The sequence below is a fragment of the Acanthochromis polyacanthus genome, chromosome 18 (genome assembly GCF_021347895.1).
Source record: "Acanthochromis polyacanthus isolate Apoly-LR-REF ecotype Palm Island chromosome 18, KAUST_Apoly_ChrSc, whole genome shotgun sequence".
NCBI lineage: Eukaryota > Metazoa > Chordata > Actinopteri > Pomacentridae > Acanthochromis > Acanthochromis polyacanthus.
In genome coordinates, this window is record NC_067130.1 from 18086366 (window position 1) to 18101047 (window position 14682).

Here is a 14682-nt window from a genome sequence, read left to right on the forward strand (position 1 = left end):
TAGGCGCGGTAATAGTTAGTTGTTTCTCCTGCTGCCACCAATCAGGACTTAATCCGAGAATGCTGCTGATGTAACACATTAACACTGCTGAGATTTCAATGAAAAATTGGTCGGATGAAAGGAGATTTACCAACCAATCGACTAGTTGACTTGAACACTACAGCTCTGATATACAGCATAACTATACTGAGATGTCAATCTGTCTTTAATGCTACTAATTGATAAAACATTTAAATGTGAATTTTGGTTTATTTGAATTTGATGCTTATTTCCATTTCTTTCAGTATTTAATTGTCAGACCCAGTGATGTTAGGGATGAACCAGTCTAACTTCTTGTGGTACAGTTTGATACTCAAGTTCAGCTTATTTACTGATAGCGAAGTTTGATAGAGTTTTTCCTCTCCCAAAATCATTATTCGTCAAGGTGGACCTGTTTGGAAAGTAAATTAAAGATGAACAGTACAATTATTGCTCGAACTATCTGGTGAGATTTTCTGCTTTAATTTTGAGGCGTAATAGTTGTGTGCACCGGTTTGCTTAACATTAATGGATTATCATAACATTTTAGCAGTTCTCATTTCAGTTTTACCTCAAAATGAAATAATCATTTCATGGAGGTTTTTCCTAAATGAGCAGATTTCCTAATATATCAAACTGCTTCTTTAAATTTGCTGAGGGTTTTATTTAATGAATAAGCTACAATAGCACAGAAGTACATGTAGATTTTGTCTTGACTGCACTTATTTCTTTTGAAAACGGCGAGGTATTTTTCCCATTAACACTAACTTACTTACAATTTGCAATTTGTGCTTCTATTTTACAACAAATATTAAGATACTAAAAGATGAAAACGGTGTATGCCACTGAGCGATTTGCAGGAAAGTCCTCAGCCCTGTTGCTTAATCCTCACTCCTTTAAAGATATTATTTCGACACAAAATAATCAACTACAGATGGCAGTCTAAATTGTTTATTTAAAGGTTTATACTGACAGAAGAAGGTAAAATACAAGTAAACCCTGAGCTGGTTAGAGAAGCTGTGAAGGCTGGATTGGAAGTGAGTCAATGATGGCTCTGTTTTCAGACGGTTTCCTCTGGAGTCTCTGCTCTTCTCTTCTGTCTGTGGAAAGAGTTATACAGTAAAATAGCTGCTGCTCCACGGAGAGAGAAACACAGGCCGACCAGGGAGGCGTGGAGGATGTTTCTGTCTGTCTGCGCTCTCATCGTTAACCTCCTCCTCCTCCTCTCCCTCCCATCCAGCTGTCCAGACTCCCTCTTCAGCAGTTTTGGCTTTGCTTAACTCTCTTCCAGCGTTGCCCGCTCTGTCTGTCTCCCTCAACCCATCTCTCTTGATGCTGATGCTCTCTTTGACAAGCCTGTTGTTTTGGAAATATGCTAGTCCTTCATGTGTTTTTTTTTTTTTTTTTTTTTTTTTTTTCGCCGAGGCTAGAGGTGTGGGGAATGAGATTGAAGGATAGATTTCTCACACACGGTGGCCTTGCTTTGTGAAGTAGAAAACACAAGTGGTGTGGATGCCTGTCTGTTCCACTCTGCTGCTGCACCCCTCCTCCTCCTCCTCCTCCTCCTCCACCACCACCTCCCTTTGCACCATCCTTCCCCACACTGCACACTGTGCCCTTGTCACTCACTCTTCCTTTTCTTCCCCCCACCCCGTCTTTCTCTCCCCTCTTTTCCATTCTCAGAGCGGTTGGAGCCAGAGGCCTCGGTGACGGTATCCATGGGTATTGACTTCAGCGACTCGACACAAGCAGCCAACTTCCAGTTGTGGTAAGACGAGCTGACATCCACTCATATCAACTCATGTATATTCTTTTCCTCTCACCCCTTCAGTTCTTCTTCTTTTCCACTATCTTTTCTGCTGCTGTTCATTATCACGTCTCCTGCACCTGCCTCTGTCTCTTCATTTGCTTATTTTCTTGCCTTTTTCCTCTCTCTCGTCCGTTCTTTAATTCTCCTCTTCCTACCAGCTCTGTGCCAGCACTCCCAGGTGAGACATCAGCCACAATTGATCCCAGTTCACTGGGATAACAATTATTCCTCCAGTAATCAGCCCTCGCCCAAATCAACCTGCTGAATGCCATTGGCACGCTGCTCAGCCGATCAATAACCTTATCAGAAAATCTGTTTGAGATGGGGGAATCAATCCGGCCCAAAATGCCATTCACAGAGCGTGGTTTGCAAAGCAATCACAGGAGAAACATTTCATACACAAACAAAGCGCACGCACACACAAGTGCAGAAAGCATCCGCCATTCGTTCGCTCAGATTGAGATGAATTTAAATTACAGAGCAGAAGAGAATGAGGTCGCTCATGTTTTTGTGCAGGAATCCTTTTTCACGCTGTAAATAAATGTTGTTCTTCTTCTCCCCTTGTTTTTCCTCCCTTTAGTACCAAGGAGGACCAGTTCAGTGTGTCCATTCAGCCTGCTGTAGGAGAGCTCCTGATGCCCAGCAGCATGACAGAGCAGGACTTCTGCAAGGAGCAAGGTGAGCTAAAACTGCATCAGTGTTTGCAAAATAAAGAGCTTATAGCATCATGGCTCAATGGAAATTTGTTTAATGCGCAGTGATATCCACATGAATAAATGCACATGAACATTTGCTATCTAGGAAATGCCAGAAACATCAAGGCAGTAATTGTCGAGTTGCTATAGTGTCTGTTATTGATATTTAACTGGACGACTCTGTAAGCTGTAAATCTGTTTGCTGATTGTCAAATCTGATATTTCACACTTTCCCAATTGTTAGTATCGTTGTGTTTTTATAACTGATTCCTGATAGAAACAACTAATTTATTCAAAAATGTGCTACTTTTAGCATCCAGATAGCTCAACTGATTGAGCGGCAGAGCCATGAACAGGGCCTATAGTCCCCAATGCAGCGGTTTAGGTTCGATTCCAGCTCATGGCCCTGTGCTGCCGGTCTTAACCCCACTTTTCTCCCAACTTTCTTGTTTGCCTCTCAAATTACCCTGTCAAATAAAGCCAGAAATGTCCAAAAAAATACCTTGGGTCTGATGCAGCCTTCCCTCTCCATCTGCAGCAATGCCTCGCCCCGAGCACCATCAGACTGGTTACATGTCAGGAGTAACAGTCTATCACCATTTAGGAGTAAATGCTTAGCAGTTTATGAATTTCAACAACGTTTTACATTGAAGTTTAAATTCAATTCTTTTGATGTGTACTACAAATAACATCCGTTCCCATTTTAGTCGACTGCCATTAATCCGTCTTCGTGTTTGCCATGACAAAAACATGTTGGTTGACCTACATTTGTGCTCATAAGTTTCCATACCGTGGCAAAATTTGTGAAAGGTAGTCCTTTTTTTAAAATAGAAATTACGTTTGATCATGGAAAAACCTTTCTTTTCTTTAGGGTTAGTGGTCAGACAAAGTTATCGTTTGCTCTGATCGTTCATCTTTTCATTAAAGAATGGTGCATATTTTGCAGATTCTGCTGGGATATGTAAACTCAGAAGCACAACTGAGTTATACAAATTCAGTTCTCTCATTCAAGTGACCTTAATCTCTGAAATTTGCTGAAAATAATGATGAAAGAATAAGGTTGCAATGTTTTAAATTGTAGATAATTTTAGAAAAACACAAGATAAAGCCAAAACGTACAATGTTTTCGTCCATGTCTTTATTTTTTCATCCCCTATCCGACTTGTTTTCTACTGAAATATTTAAAACCAACCAACAAATACATAGTTAAATACTCTCAAATCATCCAAGCAGTGTAGTGTAGTGAGTGTTTACTCAAAGAGGAGTTTGTGTTGCACTTGTTGGGGGAATATTTTCAGCTGTGGATGTATTATTATGTGCAGTAGCAAGTATTTAGAGCAGCAGGATGTTGTGTGTGGGATTGACTAAAAGCAAACTGTGTGTGTTGAGTCAGTCAGTGCAACAGTGTGGTTCACAGGTGTTTTTTAATAGTGTTTGGACAACAATGGAGCTTTATAGCACAGAGAAATACGACATATCAGGCTGTTAGGATTTGTTGAGGATAAGAAAAATGTAAAAAAAAGGCCGCTCTTGTTCTGTGAAGGTAATAGAGCAATCTAAAATTCTCATTGCCTGTTTTAGTGACAAAAGTAAATGTTTAAATCCTCAAATTAGTCTCCCTCTAATAAACATTTCCTCACCTTTGTCATTAGGACAAAATGCTTGCCTCTTATGAAACACTTAATGGTATTTCCAGCTCAAACACACCACACACCTGTAGAGTTGGATGCTGTGGGAGCTATTGAGAGCATCCTCATATCCAAGCCATCAGTCTGCTCCTAAGTGCCTCCTAAATGCTGCTTCTGCATTAATTAATCTTCATTCACTTCACGTTTTTGAGCTCTTCTGAATGCATCTTCCACTCAGGCAAAAGAGGAGCAACTAGCCTGGCAGAACCATTTTCTCTTTTGCAAATTTCTTTTTTACATACACCATTTCAATGAAGCAAATTAATTATTTTAGGTAACAGCTTTTTTTTGGTTCCATTTGTCTTTAAGAATTATTTTATTTCTTCCTAACTCGTGCACATTATCTCCATTATTTCAAATCCTTGCTCATTGCTAAGTGCACGTAAACTGACCTCTTGCCTTCAACTGACTCTCTTTGCATCTTATTATTTAGCTTCATTCCTGAAAGGTGGCTCTAGGGTACTTGTATATGGCAATTTAATGATTTCGAAATGTGTCGAAGTTGACAGTGGGATCATAATACCTGCTGTTGGATAAATGCCGAAACTGGATAAATACTTTAGAATTAGTCGTGAAGAAATTGTAATCGAATTTAACTCTTGTTTTTGTTGTTTTGCATCTTCCCAGGAAAGCTACAGGGCATGAATGAGACCTCGGCAACGATCACCATGGAAACAGCTAACGCATCCAGTCAGGCCATCAGCAAGCAGGTCCTGTCTGTGGCCAACGTAGGAGTGGTTCCATCCAGCCAAAACGGCGTCAGCAGGTGAAATGCACACAAAAACAGCATTCTGTGGTACACAAATTTATTCAGAAACTGCCTTATATTTGCACTGTGATGATTTTTAGATTTCGAGAAAGCCGTTTTTATGCAGAGAATTTGTCCAGATTATTTTTGCGATTTACCATTTACCGCCTCATGTTGCAGAGAAATGTTCTTTTTCTTCATATTGACAGACCACTGTACTGTAACTAGCTGTACTCATTGTAGTAGAGATCATTTACATGTTCATTGATAAAAACACCTGCCTGCACAGAGCATTACACACTAAATGTCAAGAGTGTTTTGGCAGCTGTTGGAAAACACCATTAGTTGAATAGCCAATCAGTCACTTAAAAATTCTACCAAATCCATTTAATTTGCATTAAATTTGTTTATAATTTAACTTCCTCTCAGGTCAAGGGTTTGATTAGTGCACATCAGTATTCAGAGTGGGTGTAGGTGTCGTTTACATATCATGTCAGCCACCATACAGCTTTATTAATGTGATTTAAAGACCCTCTCTAGAGAATATATGTATCTTTATTTATTTATTTAGTACCATGTTATCATATCAGTATGGTGTTTCTAAAATGGTGGAAGACATATCATGGGTGAAATAAGCAGTCAACTCCACGGCTGACAGTATCCACCTTGCCACAACAACAAGCTTTAAGTATCTAAACTGCAGTTCTAACAAAGCTTCATGTAGAACTGAAGAAGCCTCGTGGATTAGAAGTAAAACGTCTGTAAAACCCTAAAAGAAAAGTCCAGTTGTTCATTGCCGACGCTGCTAGGATTACCTTGACCTGGACGACTTAGTATCTACACAGATTCAAAGAGGTGTATCTGTTCTCTCTCAGACTGAGAAGGCGGTACATGTGCCCTTATAATTGCGTTTTGCGTGGACTTTGGTGGACCAGTGTGTATGCGGGTGTCATGGAGTGAAAGTGTCTGTGTGTCCCCAGCAGCCTCATGCAGACATGCCAGGGGAATGCCCTGAGAAGCCTGGCTGTGTAATTGGTGTACACAGAGTGTGCTAATGAGCTTCCTCCTCTGTCACGCACACCCGAACACCTGATAGATAATTACACCTCCCTCTCTCCCTCTGTTTCCTGCTCTGTCTCTCTCTTTCAGTTCATCTCTGCACCCCCATCTGTCTCTCCCTCCGCTCTGCTGTCTCTCTTTCACTTCCTCTTTGTCTTTCACTCCATCCCTCTGCACCATGCTCCGTCCTCCTCTCCGTCTCTTTCTGTCCGTCTGCCATTACCTTGCCATGTCTGGGTCTCCGAGTGATCTTGTGCCTGTGATAATTTCTTTATGGATTTAGGCTGGAATAGGAGAGAAATGTCGGCGACGCTGGATAAATAAGGGACAGCGAGGAAGTCGGAGTGCAAAAATAAGAGGTAGACATTTGCACAAGGGCACAGAGTGCTGGAAGAGTGAGTGGAAATCAATGTTAGGCAGTGGGAGAGGCCTGCATCCAATAAGCCCATACTTCATTCAGAATAACCAATAGCTCAAATGACTCCATGCTATCAATCTCTCTCCTGCTTCTGTGACGGCTAAAGAGGAAGACGGTGTCCCAGTGTTGCCCTGTGGTCCAACAGTAATGAAGACACTCCCTTCCACACTGTCTGATGCTGTCCTTATGATGACCAGCACTTTCATACTGTCCTTCAGAGGTCCATTTGTTGGAGATTATGGAGTTCCTCACTGACAAAATCCTCAATCCTTCACTTCTGAAACGTAACTGTACGTTTGACAGATTTGTCTTTGACAAGTTGATGCAAACTGAGCAGCACTGGATGCTTCTGTCCTCTAGTTATATCCATTGATGGTTTTGATTTGGCAGCAATTACAAATTCTAGAAGGTCTAACTTTAATTTACAGCTGAAAAAAAGCCCAATTTAGTTCTTTTTTTGTGATTTGTGCTGCAAAAATGAAGTAATTGATTCGTCGATCGACACAAAACTTAACCTTAAGCCAAAATTCTATGACTTCAGCTTTTCAAATGCAAATATTTTCTACTTCCTTACTTTTCTATTACATTAAACTGAATATCTTTGAGATCTGCAGAAAACACAAGAAGAAAATAGCTATTTGTGATGGGCTGTTTTCACTATTTGTTGAAATTTATACACAGGTAATTGTTTGCAGACAGTTTAGTTTTAAGCTTTAATAATTCAGCAGATTTTTTTAAAGAGCATTCCCTTCTATTAACTATATTTCCAGTACAGCGTGGTTTATTATACTGCATTTGAACTTGTACATTCCAACGACTTCAGTTCGCTGTCGATAAATCTGTTTAATATTTTTACAGCTCATGTCAGAAAATAGTGAAAAATCCAATAACTGCTTTAAAATACTAAACTACTCAATGTAGAACAGATAACTCCTATAAATCCTCATATTAGAGAGACTGAAATAGGAGAATATTTGTCTTTTTTGCTGTATATATAACAATAACTACCATATTTATGATGGCAGTTTCACTCTTGATGTTTCTGTGCTTTGCTGCTACTTTGACTAACAGACACACACAGCAGACTGATCGATCAGATCGGATACACCCACTGAGAGCTTATTGTAGAGGTCACTCTGCATTAAATGTGATGTGTGAGGTGACCTCCATCCTCTTTTTCTCCTCTGATCTCTCCAGAGAAAGGCCTCTCTAATCCGGGCGAGATCACGCAGGAATCTGCCCTCGGAGGAGTGAGAGTTTGGATTTAGTGTAGAAATAATGGACGGGATTTCAATACGAAACCGAAGTTCACAACACATATTTCATGTGCTTTAAAGTGACCTCAGATTCTTTGTGTTATAGATGGCAGCGTTGGCACATGTTCTGTTTAACAAAGCAACAGCCTGCCTCCCCCTCTCTGCTCCCTGCACTCCCCTCAGCTATCAGCAGGGTGCAGCACTGCTTTTCCCAAACAGGCTTCGAGGCGGAGCGGAGGGGGATGCCACTGAAACACAGAAATTGATTGCTGGAAAGGAGGATGGCAATAAATCAAGCAGGAAAGCAAATGTAGAAAACGCTGTTCTTGTTTATGTCTAAACAGGCGGAATAGAATAAATGTGCTCTATTTTTCAGTCCGTTTGAAAGCAAATTTGATCGAATTTTGCATGCATTGCCAATCCCTCTGGTTAGAGCCTAATTTTCCAAAAAAAAAAAACAAAAAACTGAACCCCTTGATTTATAAGCGATGCTTTCTCTTTACTTTACACTTTGATGTAATTAAATTATGTTCCTCTAAACACAGAATTCTCCTCCTTTTAGTGAAGTTGAATTCTTGTTCCAATTTAAAATTTAATTGACTATCATTTATAAGCTAATTAAACGACTGGTCTCTCCTTTATAGATTGCTTCAGCAGACACTATGTTGTATGATCTGTCCTCAGATGATACAAACGGCTCTGTGTGGCTGGTATATTTTCGGACAGATTTGTTTAGCTCATTTTGCTTTACATCTTTTCTTCTTCTGTTGTCTGTTTGTCCTCTCCTACCTCTCGCGTCCGTCTGCCCCTCTGCCCTTCGAGTGCAGCTCTGCAGTTTGTCCGTATGGCTTAGCTCTGGAGATGCGTGGAGGGTTCCTGGTTCTAATTGGGGCTAATAGCTTTGGCCATCTGCCTGGTCTGAGTCTGCTCGCTTGTGTTCGGCTCTGGTCTGGCCTCACTGACCACTCAGTTGAAGGACACTCCTCCACTTGTCCACCTGGCCAAGAATCGGCATGAAACAAGCATGCAGCTGGAGCCGCCCCACAGTTGGCCTCAGCCATTCTGAGTTTCTGGTGAAAACATGCAGTTTGGTCTTTTTTTTTTGTGCGTTAGTTGTAACATCTAAGAATGAATTCTCGGCTGCTGAGCTGGGTGTCTTCTCTGCGTGAGAGTGAATGCAAAGGTGAAGCCCACTTTGTGTTTGCAGTGGCAGGGTGGAGGGGAGGCAGATGGCACACACAGGCTCTCTGCACTGAGGAGAATCATGGATAATTGGAGTGATGCTTAGCCTCAGCCCTGCTGATCGATGCCAATCCACCTGCTCTAAGTCCAGGGGTTATGCTTTGCTTTTCTTTCCATAGACTGCAATTAATCCAGTGTTTAGCCCGGTATGTGAAGAGTGCAGGAGAATACCAATGACCCGTTTAAGGCCTGCTTGACCTTAATCTTTCCCTCCGAGTCCTTAAAAATGCGCTGATGTTGTGTTAGATGTGGTGTTTTCGCACCCGGCCACAAACGGCAAAGTGAGGGTATTCAAAGCAAATACACTTGGAAATCAAACACGATCTAAACTGGCTGTTGTTTCTTTCACTCGCTTATTACCACACATGAACAAAAGCCCACAGCAGCGTCTCCTGAGACGAAATGAAAGCAGCCTCAGGGTGGTGTTAACTGGCTGAGTAAATGATAGATTTATATCCTAAATCCATTAGCAAAGCCACAGGGACCGCATAGACACCTTAGGCTGTTGGCAGTGGGGCCAGCAGAGGAGCTTAGGGACCAGGATGAGGCACAAGCATGTACGTTTACAAGAGTTCAAGATATGCGTGTTAAAAGTCACGTTAAAAAGAATGGGGGGGGGGGGGGGGGGGGGAATTTATTTGCATGAGCAGGATTTTAGTTTAGGTTCTGGGTTTTTTTAACCCTTTGAAACGCAAACATTGTCTGGCTGTTTTATTTACTCTTGTGACATTTTTCTCCACTGTGGGCTCATTTTTCCCTGCAATATAAAACCCTGTTCCTCAATGAAAATGGCACAACCATGGCTAAAAGTAAAGAGAACTCAGAAATGAATTAATGCAGTTTGACACAGTTGTAGTATCATAGAAATAGAAAAAGCAAAAATGGAATTGCTTTGGCTATGTAGTGAACAAACATTTTAAAAACTTGGAATAAATGCCTACAACATTTTCCCATCCCATGCTGGGGTGAAAAATGTTCTCTTACTATTGTATTTGAATGCTACATTTGTTTCCCTCCTTGTCTTCTCTCTGTTCTGTTTGAACACAGCCTGCAGTTCAGTTTAAAAGTCACAAATAGAGGTACTAATGACTCTGCGGTTATGCTGAGGAACGCATATTTTTTGGTAAGCTCCAGTGTCTGGTTACTGCAGATGGTTAATTTTTGGTAAAAAATAAAATAAAGTTGAGTAAACAGATTTTGGTCAAATATCTTGATTTCTAAGCTTGGATTGGGTTACGTTTTGATTTTTTTCTCCAAAGACAACAGAACATAGGCTTAATTACTTCAAGGAAAATCAGAAAGATAAAAATCAAATAATGCTTTCTGTTTTTAAACTTTCTTGCTCTGATAAATGATGTAATGTTGGCTATTTACTAAGAAATTATCAAGCCTTTTCAACTCAATGGTGGATTTTGAGGTTTCAAGGGTTTAAAACTTGAATAAAGCGCTAAAAAGGACACATCCTGGATACACACGGTTAGTAATTTGGATTAATATACAACTCCTGAATTATTTAAGGAAATAAGAGCAGAGCGAAGAGGCTAGTATTTCTGGGAGAAATCCATCCTCTTCTTGAATGGCTTGTGTTTCCTGCTGAAGTGGCTAATATTTTAATTAAGCCTGAGGAGGACTCTCTCTCGCCTCCCTGAGAGCTCCCTGATAAACTCCCTCTCCTCTGTTGATGGTAATTTAGCAGCTCCCCAGAGACACACCCAGACACACTAGGTTTGCGAGCCAGCTCTGTTTCATTGTGTATGCATGTCCTATCACTGTCCCCCCCCTCTCCGTCTTTAACGTGTGCGTGCTAATTGGTGGATGTGCTCGTCTATCCCGCCGTGCAGCACGCCGTCGCGGGCCTCGGCGACAGCGCCTGTCCACAGGCCGTCCTGCGGGGGCTCTTCACGGGCTTTAGTCAGGCCTAAGTGGGGCTCTTTGTGGGCTGTTTGTCAGGCCTAAGCGGGCTGCCACGGGGGGTCTTTGTTGCGGCGATGTAGTGCTAAATGGAGGCAGATGGCTGGGAGTTAGCCACGTGAGGCTCAGAGGTGCAAAGGGCCAGAGGGGAGCAGGAGAGGGGCCCAGCTCGGCTCTGTCACCCTCAAAGAGGGTCACACTGGGTCAGAGCCCCTGTCTGCCTCTTGTTAGCGCTCTCAATGGGGACCATGTGCGCCCAGATTTGCTCCCGGTCTGCAGGGATGGTATCCAAGGAAACGGTGGATGGACAATTCTCCCGAAGGCCCAGAGGGAGCTGGTGGGACGAGGCATCCCCCCATACTGGTCCCAAGGCTCCCACACACTCATAGACACTCACAGTCCATAAAAACAGGAGAAATCCTGTTTGACTGGCATGAAGGGCGTGTCTCATCCCTAATGGCTCTTTAGTCAGCTGGGATAATAGACTGTCTGTTGATCTGCGCTCTATATTTCCTGTCACATCATTTGCCTTCTTTGTCTCATTCACTAATTTAATGTAATTACAAGGTATGAGGTGTGAGAGAATTTTCCAATGGAGGGATTTATGTGGAAGCAATATGAGTAAATATGTAGACCTACAGCTGAATAGCTAAGCAACACATTTATTAAGGTTCACGATGTTTGTTCTCACAAGCTGGTCACTGATTGTAGTTAGACACTGGCTGGCTGGTGAATTAAGGTGGAATTTTACTGATATTGGCTGTAATTTGAGCCTTTCAAGGTAGATATTGCATTGAAGCTGAACTGTACAACTCTAAGTGTACCCTACACGTCATTTCAGCATCAGCATAGCAACGAGTGCATCTTTCATCTAAAAGAGAGGTCTGTCTGATAGAACATAATTTACTCCTATGTGAGGGTTGTTGGATACGCTGAGGTTTTTTCATAACTCGATGTAAGCAACATGAGCAAGCAAAAGGAGAGAAACACTGAAAAGGAAGATTTGGTCACAACAAGAAATCATTTGTGTGAAAATATTCTCCCTGCAGAAAGCATGATGTCGACCAAAGGCTGTTACTGTCTCGCAATTGTTGCGACCACATGAGGGAACACGACTCATTTGTTTGACCATTTCAATCAGCACTACAAAGCTCCTTGTGACAAGTGCAAAGTCATTTTTGTTTTTGATTGCAAATGCAGTCTTCTTTAATATTAACCCAATCATTGGAGAATGGTTGGTTCTTTACAAATAGTTATTCAAGTCATCTGATGAAAATTCCTGTATTTTTTCGTATCACAAACTAAACATGAGTTTTTCCAATATTGTGCTGCCCTATATGACAGCCTTATGAATATAATAAAAATGTGTCAGAAATGATGAACACTCGATTGTACAAGTTAATCTGATCCTGTAGAACTTAAAGTTGTATTTCTGCTTTAATGTACATGTTGGAGTCCCATCAATTCCCGCTGCCCGCTACATATTTAGTTCATGCAGTTTGGTATCCGTACATAATATCCACATGCATGACACACATCTGTGCTCAGCACAAGCTCATTTTGTTTGTGGGTACATCTATATTAAATGGTCATCTTCTATGTTGCTGTGATTTCTGATCATCAATAATTAATAAACAAATTCTGCATTTCCAGAAATAAAATAAAATTCGGACAAAGCTATATGGGGGACTGAACAGCCTTGGCAGAGTACTGCACTCTTGGAGTGCTTTTCTAGTTCTCATTATTTTGGCGCTACTCCTTCATCAGGAAAATGTTTTTTAGAAGAGGGAAAGAAGCTAACTGCTTTAGGAGGGTGTGAATATAAACTACCGTAGTATGTATTTTTGCAGAACACAATTTGGTCCTTGGGGGTTTTCAGCATTAAAATCATTACATTTACACACAACAAAAAGTGGACATTTGTGATTTACTGTATAGAGTTTGACAACCTAATGTATATTTTTGAAAATTGTGAATCAGTAGAATGATGTTTTGGGATTCATGTCTTCCTATACTACATGAGAAATATGTTTGAGTTCAGAGCCTCTGAACTCCAAAACCCACTAGCAGATTTTAAAGGCATGTTAAGTCTGTTTAGAAAATCAACAAAATTACACTATTATACCAAATAATAAAAACAGAGGTCCTGGAGCTTGAAATGGGACTTTTGGTTTCATCTGGAAAAACCTAATCTTTAAATTCTGGTATTTCAACATAGTGACTGTGTTCTCCATGTCTCTCTTTTTATATATAAAAAAAAGCATGTGCACTAACCAGATTCTGTAAAAATAAAAGAAAAGAAAAAGAGCAGATAGTAAAATAATGTGGAAACAAATTTGACTGCAAGGTAAGTAGTAAAATATCTATAGCATGCAGAGGCAGCATTTTTCCAGTCTTGGTAACATTTGTGTGCATTTGGAAAATGTTATTCATGTTGATTCCAGTTTTTCACAGTTTTAGGAAAATAAACAGAACAGAAACAAAGTAAATAAATCAAATGAGTTTTCCTTTTTTATGATTTAGTGAATAAGTGTATTTTTGCAAATTACTCTAAATTTTCAGTAAACGGTTGTTTTAACCAAAGCTGGAGTAACTCTCCCTTGAAGGCTACACTTTCTACATCATGTCTGTCCGTCCTTTCTTTCTTTCTGTACGGTTTAGAGAGTCTGGCTGACTGATCTTCTTCTCCTGCAGGTTTGCCGGGCGGACGGTCAGCAGCGGAGCTCTGGTCCTGGTGTCTCTGGAGCTGAAGGAGTCCTCCGCTGCCCTTCTTACCATCAACACAGAGAAGACTGTCATGGCCTCCATGTTGCTCCGAGACGTCAAACAAGCCCTCGCCCAGGCGTAAAACCCTCCCCTGCTTCCTGTAATAAAGATACAGGTGAACAACACATAGTTAGACTTCAGGTGTTTTATTTCTGTGGTTTGGTACAACTCTTAAAACGATATCCAAAATCCAGAAGCTCAAGAACTGAAACTTTAATTTCTAGCAGAGAATGAACTGGAAATGATGAGGTCGTGTTTCTTGTTTTTCTGGTCTGTGACTTTGGAAAGGATTGTCCTAAACCACTGGAATAACTGAAAGTCTTCACTAAAGTGATGATCCCCTTTCAAACGCTCAGAAGGCATCACAGAAATTAGTTTTTAAAGGACTCCTTGTGTTTAAATGTTTCCTACCCTGTTGGTCAGAACCAAACATGACAGTACTCCTTCACACAAACACCAGACTAACTGGCCTTGGCAGTGATTACTTAAACTTCATGCTGTTTTATTCTGATCAGGTATGATTGTATACAAATAGGCTGTACATGCAGTTTGGGAGAATAAGTACATCGCTGCTCTGCACACAGTGCCAATATGTCTGTTCCTCTGCAGTGTTACTTTATTGCCAAGTTAACTGGAAAAGGAGGGTTTCTCCACATTATTTCAAAACATCTACACACTGTTTAGCAGCATTTGTGACACTAAGCACAGATGTAGTTTCACATTCCAACCTTTAAACCGCTCTAAACCACAATGAAGTGCCTTCCACATGAGAATATTGTCTTGAAAACCAATCATTAAATCACAAAAAGGTGTTTTTATCTGTATCTCTATTTCTGAACAATAAAAATGTGACTTTATTAATACATTACACTTTTTTTCTTCCTTCTGTGTTGCTACACACAACAGTTCAACTTGGATGAAATATCTACGCTGTGATTTATTCATTTAACAGAATGTGGCTGAAACACAAAATCATTAATGGTGAGCTCTGATTGGCAGGCTGAGGTGCATACAATGTACTCATGACATCATGATTTTGATGAATCTGTCACTCCACCAGCTGACGCATGT

At 40.8% G+C, this 14682-nt stretch overlaps 1 protein-coding gene across 2 annotated transcripts in view; it reads left to right on the forward strand.

The window, feature by feature from the left end:
• The window catches only part of ap3b1a (adaptor related protein complex 3 subunit beta 1a), a 74232-nt gene extending 59753 nt beyond the window's left edge, over positions 1-14479 (forward strand). For both annotated transcript variants that reach the window (XM_022209005.2, XM_022209004.2), the window contains exons 24-27: positions 1702-1786; positions 2409-2506; positions 4839-4977; positions 13540-14479. In XM_022209005.2, the coding sequence (XP_022064697.2) occupies positions 1702-1786; positions 2409-2506; positions 4839-4977; positions 13540-13693 (476 nt within the window). In that variant the 3' untranslated portion in view covers positions 13694-14479. The remainder of the gene's footprint in view (positions 1-1701; positions 1787-2408; positions 2507-4838; positions 4978-13539) is intronic.
• Positions 14480-14682: the final 203 nt, after the last annotated feature.